The sequence below is a fragment of the Bombyx mandarina genome, chromosome 25 (assembly GCF_030267445.1).
Source record: "Bombyx mandarina strain Sakado chromosome 25, ASM3026744v2".
In the NCBI taxonomy this organism is placed as follows: Eukaryota; Metazoa; Arthropoda; class Insecta; order Lepidoptera; family Bombycidae; genus Bombyx; species Bombyx mandarina.
Genome location: NC_143231.1, coordinates 6,651,382 through 6,669,131, shown reverse-complemented (window position 1 = coordinate 6,669,131; position 17,750 = coordinate 6,651,382). Strand labels below are relative to the sequence as shown.

General features: G+C 38.4%; 1 protein-coding gene across 1 annotated transcript in view; it reads right to left on the bottom strand.

Moving 5' to 3' along the window:
• spn-E (tudor domain containing 9 protein spindle E) overlaps positions 1-17,442 on the bottom strand; it is a 28,025-nt gene extending 10,583 nt beyond the window's left edge. The window contains exons 1-20 of the mRNA XM_028180904.2: positions 17,097-17,442; positions 16,628-16,822; positions 14,156-14,377; positions 13,760-13,835; positions 13,336-13,628; positions 12,818-13,035; positions 12,539-12,717; positions 11,798-11,961; positions 11,434-11,601; positions 11,001-11,163; positions 10,315-10,442; positions 9,105-9,311; positions 8,166-8,276; positions 6,851-6,969; positions 6,305-6,368; positions 5,441-5,532; positions 4,559-4,682; positions 3,703-3,918; positions 2,816-3,031; positions 1,970-2,095 (exon numbers count right to left, since the gene is read on the bottom strand). Coding sequence (XP_028036705.2) covers positions 1,970-2,095; positions 2,816-3,031; positions 3,703-3,918; positions 4,559-4,682; positions 5,441-5,532; positions 6,305-6,368; positions 6,851-6,969; positions 8,166-8,276; positions 9,105-9,311; positions 10,315-10,442; positions 11,001-11,163; positions 11,434-11,601; positions 11,798-11,961; positions 12,539-12,717; positions 12,818-13,035; positions 13,336-13,628; positions 13,760-13,835; positions 14,156-14,377; positions 16,628-16,822; positions 17,097-17,309 — 3,294 coding nt within the window. The 5' untranslated portion in view covers positions 17,310-17,442. The remainder of the gene's footprint in view (positions 1-1,969; positions 2,096-2,815; positions 3,032-3,702; positions 3,919-4,558; positions 4,683-5,440; positions 5,533-6,304; positions 6,369-6,850; positions 6,970-8,165; positions 8,277-9,104; positions 9,312-10,314; positions 10,443-11,000; positions 11,164-11,433; positions 11,602-11,797; positions 11,962-12,538; positions 12,718-12,817; positions 13,036-13,335; positions 13,629-13,759; positions 13,836-14,155; positions 14,378-16,627; positions 16,823-17,096) is intronic.
• Positions 17,443-17,750: the final 308 nt, after the last annotated feature.

The window sequence follows — 17,750 nt, the reverse complement described above, 5'->3', positions numbered from 1 at the left end:
TCCCTCGTTCAGCGGGCCGAGAGCCCGCTTTGAAGGCGCCGCGTTACACCTTCCCCCAGAGCGGTCGGGGGAACGCGGTCTACCATCACCCGGCTTCCTATTGCGGGTGAGCGTGCCAAGCACGCCACCCCACGTCTGGGTCTCTCCCCGCACAAAACGGGTGGGACCCCTAGCTCTTAGGGGGCCAGGTCACGGATACGACCCCGGTCCCGACCCCCTGCTCGGCGGCGGCGGGGTTTATTGTAACTTAAGGTAATTTTGCAAATAATGAAATAAAATAAAATAAGTAATAGCTTATTTATTTCTAATTTAAATTAAATTGAATTTCTAAAGCCGGTAGGCAGCGACTTGGCTCTGCCCCTGGTATTGCTGAAGTCCATGGGCGACGGTAACCACTCACCATCGGGTGGGCCGTATGCTCGTCTGCTTACAAGGGCAATAAAAAAAATACAGAAAAATCTTATTTAAATTCCAATCCAATCACTCAGATGAAAAAACGACCGACAGATCAGAGTCGGAATCACTGTATTTTTTCAGTAGATTTTATTTCTACCTGAACTTGTTGGATGCGGAGTCATGGTTTATTCACAATTAAATAACACAAAAGCGTCAGCGTAAATTTCGATATCGATAAGCGCGCGTCACAACCGTCAAGGACAACACTCGACGTCAGAAAAATGCGGCGGGGTGAGCTGCCCCCCGCGCGTACCCTCTGGCCCCGATGGACATGAACTCGCCCGCACACAGTAAGTACAACATTTCACAGACAGGTGTGCGAATGATCAATGTAATTATTTTTTTATTGCTTAGATGGGTGAACGAACTCACAGCCCACCTGGTGTTAAGTGGTTACTGGAGTCCATAGACATCTACAACATAAATGCGTCACCCACCTTGAGATATAAGTTCTAAGATCTCAGTATAGTTACAACGGCTGCCCCACCCTTCAGACCGAAACTCATTACTGCTTCACGGCAGAAATAGGCAGGGCGGTGGTACCTACCCGCGCGGACTCACAAGAGGTCCTACCACCAGTAATTACGCAAATTATAATTTTGCGGGTTTGCTTTCTATTACACGATGTTATTCCTTCACCGTGGAAGTCAATCGTAAACATTTGTTGAGTACGTATTTCTTTAGAAAAATTGGTACCCGCCTGCGGGATTCGAACACCGGTGCATCGCTCAACACGCATGCACCGGACGTCTTATCCTTTAGGCCACGACGACTTCAAAATTTATTTAGCATCTATCAAGAACTACAGTCTGGGTAAGTAATGCGAATGTAAGCACGAATAGACTTTTTGGCGGGAACGCGAGGAGTGAAGTTGTGTGATTTGTTTTATTTTGTCTATTTAGTGTTTTTTCGGGTTTGAATAATAACGGTGGTTTATTAACTGTTTAGTATCTGAACGTATCCTCTCGAGATCCTCCAAAAGACCACTGAAAAGTCTCAGTAAATGACCACTATTTTACTGAGATTATATTTCATCCCATATCATGTCATCTCATTTCATTTTGTTTCATTTCATTTCGTTTTCATTTCGTGCCATGTTTCATATTAATCGACTTCGTTTCATTTCATAACATCATTCTTCATATAAAAAAGTTTTCATTAAAATTAAGTCTTGACATAAGGTCATAGTTACCAGGTCATAAAATCTCTAAAAAAAAGTAAGCACGAATAGACAACACAATCTTGAGTATTTCTGTCACGAAGCAGGCATGCATTCTTGCTTGAAAGGCGCGACAGCAGTCGTAAAATAAAGTTAAGATAACCTCACGTCTGAAGTCGGTTGGAGGTACTAAAGTTGTGATGACTAATGGGCTCCATCAATCTCTTTACTTCATATGGACCACGAGTTCGTTTACCCTTCTAGATAATTGAGAAAGTGTTGGCGTGGTGGCATTTAATATAGAAACTTGCTTTATTTATTTTAAAACTGTTATTCAACTATCAATTTACTCACCTTAGATTCGTAACTCTCTTCACACGGAACAGCAAATCCTTTTTTAATTAGTATTTCATTAACGCTTACATGGCCGCCATCTGTGAGCAGTTCGATAGCTACGACGCCGTGTACTACAGAATAAACCTGAGTAACAATTTTAGTTTAATGAGTTACATTTTAAGAAAATCAAGAGATCGTGAGGATATATTGATTCTGTCTATGTTTATGTCAATAACGTCATTGAAGTCTGTAATCGTCCTTATTATCAATTAGTTTAATCACTCATTCATTTCAGTTCTGTTTGTTTTTTATTGCGTAGATTGGTGGACGAGCTCACAGCCTACCTGGTGTTGAAGGGTGGGGCAGCCGTTGTAACTATACTGCGAGCTTAGAACTCATATCTTAGGGTGGGTGGCGGAATTTACGTTGTAGATGTCTATGTGCTCAGGTAACCACTTAAGACCAGGTGGGCTGTGAGCTCGTCCACCCATATATGCAATAAAATAATAAAATAAAAATGTTTATTATTTCTGTTGCAATAAATAACTTTATTATTTCTTTATCGATTACTAGCGACCCGCCCTCCCTTCGCTTCGGAAATTTTAATTTATTATTAATTTCTCCACTATTTAATGGATGTTATTATACATACAAACCTTCCTCTTCAATCACTATCTATTAAAAAAACGCATCAAAATCCGTTGCGTAGTTTTAAAGATTTAAGCATACATAGGGACAGAGAAAGCGATTTTGTTTTATACTATGTAGTGATTAGATCGATTATTTTTTTTTAATTTAAAGGTGTGATGTTAAATGTGCAACAGAACGCTATTGTAGATTGATTTGTGCTTATCAATGTAACACCTTGGCTATGAGACGCGGACGCGAGATGAGCTCCCGGAAGCAGCTGTAGGCCTGCGGCGACCAGGCGGGCCGGTCGTGCAGGCGCCGCGCGGGCGCTACACCGGCCAGCGTGCACGGCACGCCCAGCGGCGGGCACGTGCGGCTCGCGCCCGCCGGCAGCGCGTGCAGGTTGCACGTGCTCACGCGCCCCGTGCCGCCGTAGTCCATGTACGCCACCTGCGACAGCCGACGATTGTACGGGTCACACAGACATGACAAAACGTGGTACTTGCACACTTTTTTTTTCCTACCTATGCTGATAGCCTTGAGAGGCTATTTCAGCTTCACTCTAACGTGTGTAGATGAGCTCACGGGGCTCAAACCGGAGTGTTGCTAACACTGACCCTAGCAAGAGCAGTGCTTCTCAGAATGTACCACCGGATCGGAAACGCGACCCACTGAGAAGATCTGGCGAGAAACTCAGTGGGCTATGTCGATGGGTTAATTCGATCGTCGAGCCCTTCTTCGCAAACGAGTTCGACGAGGACGGTGACCGGTGCTTGTGGTGCCTAAAAGCACCGTTAATGCGTCGGGAGGATCCGTAATGACGTGCTTTGGGCGACGTCGACTGTTTACCATTTGGTCTACAGGATCGGGTAAGCTTGCACACTAAGCATATTATTTAGTACTGGGAACTTGAATTCTTGATTATACAATCTGGTGTAACAGAGGAAGTCTCGCGTCGAATCACGCAATAAAGCACGCTCTAAGTGATTGAGATCACAGAACAGTATAACATCCCAAACACAGTAAATAAGCAACTCTATGATTGTATGAACACATTGCTGAGAGTGAAGATTTGTTCTGCACCTCTCGGCCGCGAAACACGTGGCGTGGCGTTGTCTCACCTCGACCATGTCCATGGGCAACAATTTAAGCACCCGCACTCGGCACATGACGGTCCCCGAGGCGTCCGCGTAGGGGGCGGCGTATATCTCGTCCGCGGACACGTCCCCGGTGTGCGTCAGCAGGGGCCCGTGGTTCAGCGCGTACTGGATAAGGCGGAGTTCGGCTGCGGTTGATTCATCGTCATATTGCACCCAAAACTTCCCAACGTTCACCTCCTGAAAAGTGATTTAACATAAATTATAATTTATTGAAAATATCCTAATGTACATAATGTATTACCAATTGATCTGATGAAAAAAATCTAGAGTATTCAATTATAGGAGCGGGAGGAATTAATTACATTGGGTCTACGGAGAGAATTCGGTTCTCTGGTACAGTATATTCCATGGGGAGTTCTCGAATTGTTAGAGACGACTTCACCTTTTTTTAATTGCTCTCGTAGGCATATGGCCCATTGATTTGGCCAATAAAATTGGCCATGGCTGTATTTTTTTTTGTGGGTTAATTCAGAACTTTTTTCTAGGTGAAACGGTTTTGATAAATATTTTAGTTTCGTTTTTCAGTTATACTAAATAATGCAAAGCGACATTAATCATTTTCTCATTTTGTAGTTGAAGTTGTTTTTCTTAACTTGTTAATTATTTTAATATAATTACAAGCATCGATATCAGCAGATTACTGTCTTGCCTACCCGGGAGCTGTGCTCTGCTGTCGATAGGGATGTCACAATGTGTAGTTAACGTTTATCGACACATAAATCCTACGATAATTTATCAAGAATTTGCAAATTACTTCCAGTGTTTTTACTGTTGTTTTGTATTAATGTTCAATTACTATAAAGCTTTAAGAACGTACATGGGTAATTTTGAGTGGGAAATGAGTATCATCGATCTCCGGAAGGCGCGGCACTGTTCTCTCCATGCTGATGTCTTTGTTGTTTATCTGCATGGCGCTTGCCAAAGCATTTGCTTTTTCCAGGCTGCAATAATAAAAGGCTACATTTATGTAGTACTCACAACAGTACCCCGCGGTTTCACCCGCATTATAATTGCAATTCAGGTATAACGAAATACATCGGACATTATTCTAGATGTAAAAGTTATAAAATTATTATAAAATAATTATATAAAACAAAATTATAAAAAGTTGTTGTTGAACCTCAGCCTCAGCCTTGGTCTGAGTACTCGGGTATTACTGTCCTTGCTGTCTTTCTTTTGATTTTTTTTAAATTATTATTAGTATTGTTAAATCTCTGTTGATATATTAATGTAATGCATGCTGTGATTGCCTCTAATTAGAGTTGCAGTTATCAATTGCTCTATACATGTCAATGTTATTTTATGTCTTACTGTACGCCCTGTTGGTAATCCTTAAATAAATAAATAAATAAATAAATAATGAATATAAGTAGAAATTAAATTCAGACCAAAATATTAAAAAGTCATAGTCTCATAAATTTATTGGTAGGCATTTTTTCTAATTATTTTGATGTAAAACAAAAAAACTGAACTGATTTTGATTGCATGTCTATATGACTGATAAAAATGTTTTCAATTCCGTTTCTAAATCAGCGAACTAAGGCACTAAAAATAAAATAATCAAATTGAGAACATCCTCCTTTTATTAAATCAGTTAAATGTAAGATATACATTTATTTATTTATTGTAGATTTAAAAATTATGTGGACATGGTAAGATTTTATTCTTGATATTTAGAAAATCTCGTGTTGTCACTTACGGTAGTAAAGGTATCCTGATATCCAACCGAAGCTGCCGAGCTTTGATACATTTGTAAACAGGTAGTGCCACTTGACCGGGAATCGTTGGATCCTGATTAAGAAAAAGTAACAATGTTAATAAGGGGCCATCCATAAAGTACGTCACACGAATTTTAGGACTTTTGAACCCCTCCCCCCCTCCTTGTCACAGGTTGTCACATTTTTATAACCCCCCCCTCCTGATGTGACGTCACACATTTTTTAAATTTATGTATGTATTTAAAAATAATCGAGAGAAAACAGCTATTTTCATTTTTTACTTATTTTTATTAAATAATAATCTAATAAAATCAACATAAAGTCCAACATTTCATAAAACCGAAAAAACAAACGACTAGTTAGAAAATAATAAACGATTAATTATATTAATTAAAGATAAAAAACTTAATTATCGAGTGTCCATGGACTTTGGATCCACTCTTTTATATCAGCTATTACTGGTAAATTAGGCACTTCATTTTCGTTCTGAATTTGAACGTCAGGAACATCCTAATTTGAGTGTCTCACTTGCATTACAACGCCGCTCTAGAAGTTAAATGACGTTGCATGAGAGATTATCGCATAGCGAGAATGCTAAATTATTAATAAATATAGATCAAGTTTGTAAATTTTTAAAATTTTTAATTCACATACAAACTTTGCGTTTTAGTATTTAAAATTTTAACATGTGACGTCACAAAAGTATTGACCCCCCCATGCCCCTTGTCACACGATGTCATACTTCGGTGATACCCTCCCTCCCCATTAACGTGTGACGTACTTTATGGATGGCCCCTAATTTGTGTGTGATGTGTCAATTTTTATTCTTTTAAAGTCATACTTACGCCACTATTTTCTTTTTCACTTCTCGACAGGTAGCTCCCGTCATTGAAGGTCAGGAACACCTTTCTGCAAAACAATAGATAGGTAACATATTAAGGTTGGATCATGATGAAATTCCAGATAGGAGGAATCTTTAATTTGAAACACTTGGTGGGCAATTAATCCAGTCTGTATTGGGGACTAATTGATATGTGCTGATGTGTAGTGCGCGGTATGATATAGTTGATTCTTCATCATCTAATTTTATGATTTAGTTTTATATTTTTTCTACTCTCCCGTTCACTATTATCTAGTCTGATTTGCCTCTACTGGAAAATTTCTCTCTAATTGACTGAAACAATTTAGGGTGATAATGTCGATTATGATTTTTCACAAATCTTTCTGTAAGCACTGTGCATTTACATTCATTTCAATGGTAGTCAGCAACTTGCCTCTGCCCTTGGCATTGCTGACGTCCATGAGTGACGGTAACCATTCACCGTCAGGTGGGCCGGGCAATATGGTCGTCTCCTAACAAGGCAATAAAATACTACTACTACTATAGTTACCTCCCGTTTTTATCAAATGAGACGCAGGGTTCGTCTCCTATTTGTTGTTTTACTACTTTTTTGATGAGAGACGCATACACCTCCCCGGGCTGGTGATCCGGAAAGTTCCTCAAATAAACCTAGAAAAAAAAAAGTTTTGAAATATTCACATCGCTAGAGTTACGTAAGCATCTCATTGTAAGTGGCGATAATTTGTTCCAATTGATGAATACAAAAAAAAATTCGGACACATCCAATATATTGGATAAATGATATAATCATTAAGCGATTTTTCTTAAGACTAGACTTAAAACGAAAAGAATTGATATTTAAATTTTCCGAATAATACTTCAACTCAAGCTTGTGAATTAATTTACCAACGGCAACACTATCAACATTCACGTGGTGAGGACTTTTTGGCGGGAACGCGAGGAGTGAAGTTGTGTGATTTGTTTTATTTTGTCTATTTAGTGTTTCTTCAGGTTTAAATGTGTAATAACCGTGGTTTATTAACTGTTTAGTATTTGTGAAAGTGTACAAATGTGGGAAAATGAAACAAAGCCACTGAACGTAACTTCTCGGGATCATCCAAAAGCCCACTGAAAAAATCTCAGTAAATGACCACCGTTTTACTGAGATTATAGTTCATCTCATATCATCTGATCTCATTTCATATCATCTCATCCCATTTCATTTAATTTCATCCCAGTTAATTAATGTCTCAAATTAATCATCTTCTTTTCATTTCATGTCACTCCATATTATCTTTCTTTTTTTTTATGATTGAGATATTACTGGTGGCCCGAAGGCCTTTCCAGTTTCACCAGGACAGGTGGGCGAGCAAAGGCTCAGCCAGGAGGGGTGGGATTTGCTAACAGCTGCCCGAGCGCCTTCGAAGGAGACCTAACAACTCAAGAGCAATTGCTTCGCGAATGAATCTACTACCGGATCGGAATCGCGACCCGCTGAGAAGGTCCGGCGAGAAACTCAGCGGGCTGATGCATGGGCTAGGTTGCACGTCGACCTCTTTGTCGAGTTCGACGAGTACGGTTACTGGGGTCCCTAAGCCTGCTCCTAGTATTAGAGCTGAAGGCATCTAATGCAAAGGTTATTGGATCTGATGGATCCGTAAGGATGTGTCTAGGGCGTCGACGGTGACTGGCTCCTGCATGATCAGGATTCGGTGAGTAGTCAGCAGCGCATCCATATTATCATTTTTCATACAAAAGTACCTAAGAATATAAATTAAAATAAGAATTGACCTAAAGGTCTTAGTTACCAGGTCATAAAATCCCTTAAAAAAACCACGTGGTGAGGTGCTGATAAACTAGCGTACCGTGTTCCTGGGGTCGAACCCGCTGAGCGTCCGCAAAGCTTCACGTTCTCGTTCTTCGTCTTGTGACACTTGTATGAAGTATTGTGGGTAGAATGCGCCCGCCATTATTACCTAATTCAAAAATAGCATTATTCTATTGAATGTGAACCTTAAAGTCAGGAGCTAGCTCGTCCAGGAAGTTTGCCGCTCATTTTTTTCATTGCTTAGATGAGTGGACGAGCTCACAGCCCACCTGGTGTTAAGTGGTTACTGGAGCCCATAGACATCTACAACGTAAATGCGCCACCCACCTTGAGATATAAGTTCTAAGGTCTCAAGTACAAGTCACAAAAGGTAGGTAGTTACAACATCTCCAAAGGTATACACCTACCCAAGTCGTCAAATTTTGCTGAAGACATTTCAGGAGCTGCTTAGAATGATATGGTACTATTTTACAAATAAGAATATTGACAACTAACGGCCCGCTCCGGCTCCGCTCGGGTCCTTAACCAACATTTCAACGATATTTGACGTTGTTTTATTTTTTAATTAAAAGAACACTTATTGCGGTATTACTGCAATAGTTAGTATAATAATATGCTGCATAATAATATGCTGTCGCGACACTTTTTGTAATTGATAATGTGTTCTACAAAGTCGTAGTACATTCTTTTATTCTATCATCAATAGTTTTCGCAGGGCACGCCATGTAAAGAATATTTTAGGTAATTTTTTTACACCTTGGGTTACATTAATGGAGTTTTAGTAAAGATCCTTAATTTTTTTCAAAAAAGATTATAGCCATATAAGTTCAGTAGTTTCAGATACTATTCGAAACAAACAAACAAATCTTTCCTCTTTATAATATTAGTATAGATACACCAATGTACTGGAATCACGTATATTTTTTTTTAAATAAATTAACAGTTTTTTTTCATAAATTTATTTAATGTGACAAACCTTCAAAGCGAGAGGGAGTTCGTTCCTGGCCCAGGGCGATGCGTTTCCCTTCGATTCCAATCCCTCTCGGGATAGCCGCAGCCGCAGCTCGCGGACCATGTCATCGAGCTCCCGCAGCGCTCGGACCTGCACGAAGAACCGGCGCGACCACTGCACCTCACTGCCTTGCTGCTTGAACTGCTGCTGCTGTCTCAAGTGGTTCCACACCTGTGTAACGTTAAAATAGCTGAAGAAATTGAACTTGCCCCTTGTTAAAAATACGTAAGTAATTTATTTTTATTGCTTAGATGGATAGACGAACTCACGGTCCATCTGGTGTTAAATGGTTACCGGAGCCCATAGACATCTATGTAAATGCCGCCACCCACCTTTAGACATGAGTTGTAACCGTACGGACTCACAAGAGGTCCTACCACCAGTAATTACGCAAATTATAATTTTGCGAGTTTGATTTTTATTACACGATGTTATTCCTTTACCGTGGAAGTCAATCGTGAACATTTGTTAAGCACGTATTTCATTGGAAAAATTGGTACCCGCCTGGGATTCGAACACCGGTACATCGCTCAACACGAATGCACCTGATGTCTTATCCTTTAGGCCACGACGACTTTAGTTAATCTTCAATAAGTTGTCATTGATTGTTTTAATAGAGGCAACAATTGCCTATCTATACTACACTAATCTATACATATAAATAAAATTGGAGTGTCTGTATGTAATATTGAAATAACCGCTTTTTACTACATGCATATGAATATATTATATAGTACATACACCAAAAAACATTTTTTACAATTATTGTCTGTTGTCTGTTCCGGCTAATCTCTGGAACGGCTAAACCGATTTTGACGAGATTTTCACTGATAGGTAGCTGATGATATAAGGAGTAACTTAGGCTTTTTTTAGACTATCTTCGCCCTGCGGTGTCACCGGCGGTACGACAATAACCGCGGGTAAAATCGCGGGACTCAGCTATCAATAATAAAATTTTATGTTTCCGAAGCGAAGCGAGGGCGGGTTGCTAGACAGATATATATTTATAAGTGTATTGATATGCGGAGTTGCGTCAGACCTGACTGAATACAGTCGCCTGGAGAGTTGAGATAGCACTTCGGGGACCGGAGACCACAACCATACCACATGTTACTGCAAGTAGTAAGTAAATTTCAAATAGTAGTTTATGTAATAAATTTTAGTGAATACCAACCTTATAGACATTAAGTAGAGCAATACAATCACTGGTTGAACCGTCCGCCCAAGTCAACTTAGAGTTGTACGCATTTAGACGCTCACGGAACGGACTGTTGAACACGTTCTTCACAGACATTGCAGCCGCTGTTGCAAAACACATTAAACAGTTATCTAAATACCTTGGTCTTATATTAGAATCAGAGTTGTATTAAAGAGTAGAGACGGTTCAAAATGCCATTTAATAGCGCTCTAAACATTCAGTGATCATAACCAGACATAAGCATAGAGAACCTATATTCATCATAAGTAAATGTTGAATATAAATATTTTAATTAGATTTTAAACATAATCTAGTTCCACTTTAATTGTAAATTTTGCATTCGCATTGCGAGTCTGTTGTAGTAGTGAAATACTTGTTAATTAATCGATATATCAATCGATACAAGTACTTCGGGTATCTAATCGTTTAGATCACAACAAATTCGATTCCAACATTATCGTGTATACTTTTTTTTCCGTCAATGGATCGAATTTTAATCGATTACCCACTTACTAAATATAAATTTTAAAACTAAATGCAGCGCAATAACTTGACACATTTCAGTTTCAGTGTTAAAAATCAACATCACTAACCCTATTTTCGTTTTTGAAAAGTGCACCTATATACGCAGCTTAATACGCATTTAATAATAATTTATGTACCCATTATGACACACTCGTCCAGACATCCGTAGACATAGCCGAGCACTATCAGCTTGGATGCTCGTACATCGATGGGCAATTTTGCCATAATACGCCCCATATAAGTGAGGTCACCATCCGAGGAACTCCACTCATTGTCTAAAGTCTTTTTTAAAGCTCCAATCTAAAGAACATAAATATTATATGCATTATGGTATTAACATTGAAATTATGGAAACAAATTATACTATCACATAGCAAATTAAATTTTGTTATACTTATTGTAAAGTACACATCAATTTGGAAACGCATAAGAGCGTACTGATGTACATTATGACGTCTCTGATAATAGACAAAAATGGTAGGGGGTGTTTATGTTAATATGTAAAAGATTTTTCTTAAAGCTACCAACTCAAACACATTAAATTTAGGCCATGATATTTAAACCACTTACTTCTTTTAATACAAGTACAGTTCGATGTATGTTAGACATATCAGGTGGGTCCATGGCCAACGCCAGGATATCACTGGGCGGACCCATATCCAGCATCTTAGCGAGTAATGCTAGCCTTTCTAGTGGACACCGCACTATCTCAGGAGGACATTCATCTCTCAGGCTATCCTGTTAACAAAACAAGAGCTCAATTTACAAAAATTGCTAGTGAAATAAATAATATGTAAATTCATACATATTCATAAATATTTTTTCTTTTTTAAATGTAACTATATAGTTGTCTGCGGTTAATTCGAATGCTAATTTGAAATGTAACCATTTGTGTCGTCTGTGCCTAATTCGAAATTTAAATTAAAATACTTACGTAAAACTTATCTGTGACTAAGCGATATACGCGTCCGTCACGCACGCGGCCCGCGCGACCGGCCCGCTGCTCGCAGTTTGTCTTCGAGGCCCAACATAACTTCAGTGATGTGAAGTTTGTGATCGCGTCTGCTTCTAATACTTTCATTAGACAGAAGTCCACCACTATAAAAGGTCAGGAGAGAATTTATTTGAAATATTCGTTTTTGAGTGTTTAATGTTAGTTTATGTTTCGCATTATGATAACAGGTTTTTATGTCTAAAGAATTTTTACGATAGTTGCAAGCTAAATGCCTGTCGGCGCAGCACTGCTGTTTACTTAACTAAGATGCGTTAAAGATGAATGTTATAAGTTCAAGCCTTTTTTTACTCATGCTGATAGCCTTGAGCGGCTATTTCAGCTTCGCCTTGACATGTAGGTGAGCTCACGGGGCTCAAATCGGAGCGTTGCTACCACTGGCCCTATCAAGAGCAGTGCTTCGCAGAATCTACCACCGGATCGGAAACGCGACCTACTGAGAAGATCCGGCGAGAAACTCAGTAGGCTGTGTCCAACCCTTGTAAACAATTGTTTAATAGGGTATTCAGGAAAATTAACGAACAAAACCACCCCCACTGTTCTACTATAGATACCGAGTGACTATTATCACACCATACATTCCAACTTGATCAACTGAACGGAGTGAACCTTTCTGATGGCACCAGTCTTTGTTTCATATCATATTTATAATAGAGTACGAACCATATTTGATGTCGGGTACAGTGATGGAACTCTCGGCGATGTTAGTGGAAAGAATGATCTTGCGGTGCCCGAGCGGCGCGCGTTGGAACACACGTACTTGTTCATCAGCTGTGATGGTAGAGTGCAGAGGAAGCACCCACCATTTATAGTTTGCGCATTCCACATCTGCTACTTTTGTCCTGAAATAAATAATCTTGTGATCAATCAATAAAATTTTTAGAACTGTAATATATATTTTTATCCATTAAAGCTTATTTGATGCGAGTTTTCAAAATGTACCTTAAATCATGATCAGTAAGACTGGAATACAAATCTTCAATCTCATTGATACCAGGCAAAAATATTAACACAGACGGCAAGTCAGCTTCTGATCTGTCCCTGTAATTGTCTTCTTGCTTGTCAATTTGCTCAAACGCATTCAACAGTTTGATGACTAGGTGATGCATTTCTGGATTTATTCCGGGTTCTCCGTTTTTTGGCATTGAGTTTTGAAGAACCTAGAGAATTTGGAATTAACGCACATATTATACGTATTTGTTATATTTTCCTACATTTTGCCATAAAACTAAACAATAACCTGATAGGCCGTAACATTTATGTAAAAAGAAAATTTTATTACAGAAATAATTAACATAATTATTTACTTTTAATTAAGTTTATCTACAAATCAGGAAGAAAGAATTACTATTATTAGTAATCCTAATTTCTTTCAATTTCTGAGCCTCTACATTCCTGTAATTCAAGAAGGTAAATTTATCAATTTTCGTTACATTACATTTCAACCAAATGAAACTTACCGAACCAAACTTATTTAAATGATTCAGATAAAATGTTTTGACAGTGAACATATGTTCCCTCTTCTCGACTTTGATGCAAGTTGACATCTGCAGTCCACGAGGCGTGGGTATCATGAAATAATCAGCAAAAGCTTTACTATTAAATGTAGCTGACATCAAGACAACTTTTACAGCTGGGGACATGGTGTATAAAAGTTTTTTCACAACTAAGAGTAGAAAATCCATCTCTTGTCCTCTTTCGTGAACTTCATCAAGAATAACATGGGTGTATTCATTCATTGTTTTGGCAGAAACTAAAAAATAAAAATATTTTTTTTACCACAACTAATACCAATATTTTAAAACATTAAATATATTAAATATTTTTAGATAATATCTATTCAGAAACTCTTTGTCATTCATTAATAAAGATCCATCAAATCACCTAGTTTCTGAAGCAGAACTCCTGTGGTGACATAATGTATACGAGTGTCTGTTGATGTCCGATTGTCTAGGCCGACCTAAAATTAGATAAAAAATTAAATATGCAATGTCTATAAAATATGGTTTACACATGTAATATTCATATAGTGGATATTGGGGATATATATCTATATATGAGGAAACATTATTTTATAATCTATGAATGACTGTACCTATTCTGCAGCTTCACAGAGAAGAAAAAACACAAAAAAATACTCTGTAATGTTTATGTATAAATGGCTTATTAACCTTCGTCAAGCTAGATTATTGTAGTTTTAGGGGACATTATTTTAAAGATTTACAATCCTATTAAAAACAACCAAGTAGAAATAAAACATTAAAGAACATAATTAAACACCTGATATCCAACTAATCCTCCAACATCCCAGCCCCTCTCCTGAGCAACTCGCCTTGTTATAGATATAGCTGCAATCCTCCTTGGCTGTGTCACAATAATTTTACACGGTCTTCGGTTATGGTAACAATCATCTAATAACCATTGTGGGACTTGAGTTGTTTTTCCGCAACCTGTTGGACCTTCAATGATGACAACTGGGAAGCCTCTAATTCGATCTAATATCTGAAACATGACAGCATACGGTATAATAAAAGTACATTATTCTTGACCTAGACAAGGCCAGGTAGTATTGTTTTAAGCAAGACTTAAATCTATTTAATAAGTTTTTTGAAGTTATGTTCTTTCTTTTGTAGGTTTGTTGTGTTGTGGATGTAGCCATTTTTAACAGATAAATTATAAAATGTTCAATGAAACACATGCTTATGGACCAAAAGTGTTTCTACATCTATTGAATAATTTAAGAACACCAAATTTTGTAGATAAGTCTGTTTGAAGAGAGCACAGCATCTGCAGGATATGAACATGAACAGAATGGACAGTAGGGTCCATGATTACCCTCAAACTAGCTATAATATTGTCCTTAAGCCAAAGCATCCACACCTTATATAGCACAGTATTTCTCATATGTGGAGTAACTTGAATTGAGTAGTTCAAATAAATTTTTTTTAATATCTGGGTCTACAGAGTGACTTTGGTTTTCACAGTGTTTGTAATGTATGTTCTATGGGGAGTGCTCTAAGGAATTGTTTCCGATGATCCCATCATTTCGTTTTTTTCCATTCAACCACCCACCACCAGAGTAGTGTTAATCCATACTACCTACAACCACTAGGTTCATCCACAATGTGTTTCTAGAGATCTACTGTACAGCATCTGACTTTACAATGAACACTGAGTGAATGATGACATATCCTTCTTCAAACAAGGTTTACAGAGAATACTCAGTGGTAGACAGCAGCTTGCCTGACCTTACTGATATCCATGAACAATAGCAAACACTTACCAATAGGTGGACGTCTGCCTATATGAGCAAAAAAATACTCTGGAAATTGTCCATACCAAGATTTATATACAGTGGTTGACACTCTTTTCTCATGTTTAAAATCAGTTTTAAGTCTGAATTTATATATAGTGGTTGACATTCTTTTTAAGCCTGATGTATTTACTATGATCTCAATATACCTAGAATAACATTACCCCATCTCTTCCCATGAACATGGTAAAGGCAACTCAAGCATTTACCAGAGAATGGTCTGTAGGATTCTCAGTATTTCCAGTACACTATGATGGCCAACAGCATTAACTTATCGTAGGGTGTATTCTGAGCCCGCACACACAGGAACTACCCTCTAAGCAGTCATGTACTCCAATTAGAAGAATGGGGTAACAGATATACAATACAAATTGAAACGGTAGCAATAAAAAAAAAAATTAGTACAGATAGAGTTATAGTAAATATTTTGCTTTTACTGTCAATGTACTAAGTATCCGAGCGCAAGAAAATAAACGCATTTGAAATGTGGTGCTGGAGACGAATGCTCCGAATTCCGTGGACGGCCAAGAGGACAAATAAATCTATCCTGGATCAGCTTCGCATCCGAGTCAGGCTCTCAACAACCTGTTACCAGAGGATCCTCAGCTACTTCGGACATATTGCCCACCGACAGTCAGATAACTTGGACAAAGTGATTGTGACGGGCAAAGTAGAAGAAAAGAGACCCCGCGGCCGATTACCTAGCCGTTGGTGTGATCAAGTAACCGCTCTAACTGGGTTGCCAGTCGCAACGGCCATTCAAGCAGCTGAGAACCGGACGAGATGGAAACAGCTCACGAGACAGGCAACGGTCGAGTTTCAGGCACACGACCTTCAGCAATGAAGAAAGCGACGAAGAAGAAGTACTAAGTAATTTTATTAACTCTTTCTGCAGAAACAGTTTTCAGGTTGAGGTTGTTTGATAGAAAAAGTAAAGCATTCATCTTCAAGTTGGTGTTCTAAAATCTAAAACCTTACCTTTAAATTCAGATATTCTTCTTCTTCCTATTCGTACACTCTTGACAGAGTGGTCGTGGTCATGCATCAGTCGGATACGACCTGCTCATGACTCTCGTGGGAAATTAGTGCAGTGGTTTCCCGTTGCCTTCTGCACCAGCATTTTAGGGGGTATTTGATCCCAAAGGTTTCTGACGCCTCTTCCGTACAGGTTGTCCTGACGGGTGTGTATGGTTATACCACCATTGCTCGGTCGTCATTGCTCCGTTCGTTCTCTAGCAGGAAGCACCACGGCAACCTGTTGGTCGCCGCCGCCATCCGGCGCGTGCAGGTGGGGTTGACAATAGGGCCGGTGAAGGTAGCATTCCGATCTCCCCTTACTCCCCAGATAATTCAGATATAGTTCTTGATAAACTTATCACTTAACAATTTACATTGGAATACTAAAATGTTTTTAAAGCAATGTTATTCATCAGATTTACCTGTTGTTTATATGAATTGATTGCTAGATTATTAGCATCTTCTTTCTTTTGGAAAGAATATTTACTATACACTTCTGTCATTGCTTCATCATTGAGCTCCCCAATGTTCTGTACCGACGCACCAATTAATGAGAGTTGCTCCAAAGACTCCAAGCCGGCCGACATGCTTTCATATTGTTTCCGCTCAATTTCATTCTGTGAAAAAAAACATACTTTTTAGCTGTGATATCCTTTACTTATTTGATAAACAATATTCATACAAATTAAATTCTTGGGTAACTTTAAACTTTAACACTAGCAAATAGCCAGCCCATTAATTTTGTTCAACAGATTCTATATGTAGGCACGATTATTTCCGGTTTAGCTGTGTCGTTGATATTGCCGAGGTCATGCAGTATAAATACCATTAAAAGCCGAACTTTTTTCCCGGTGGTCAGAAATTGCAACCTTATTCAATTTTTATTTATACCTTTAAATACAGTTCTGTTTCTCGATCTTTCACTTCTCGAGCGTAATCCGTACCAGTAGGCACCACCATATGCCGATGTGCCTCTTTTCTATTCATATCGTTCATTGTATCTTCTTTGGGAATACGAAAACCACCTGTTAAGGGACCGCGCAATTTTGTAACTTGATTACCCGATGGACATGGGGAATTGAAGAATGCTTTTAATTCATCCATTTTATTTGAGGAAGATCTTTACTAGATACGTAATATTTTCACGTTCTTTTGTTAATTTTGTTGTAATCAAAATATTTACTGAGTATTGTATTGCTTTTCATTCAATCACTTTACTCTTTGGCTTTTCAAAAAACGTAACATGAAGATGTGGTGTTGCAAAGAAAAAAAATAAAATAGTTGGAAAACTATAGGTCTACCAGGATCTGATGGCAAAAAGGGAAAAAAGAAATTGACGCTAGCAATACTGGGGAATTTGGAGTAAAATGTTTAGATACTTTTTTTCCTTAGAGCGGCTGATTCTGTGTGTGATACATGCAAATATAAAAAATTATGCAATGATCAAAGATAATGTTTGAAAATCTTACTGTGGCGAATGTGGGGTTCGAAATTTAGATGAAAACTCCAATTACTCTGTTCATGAATTTATTATTTAATTATAGG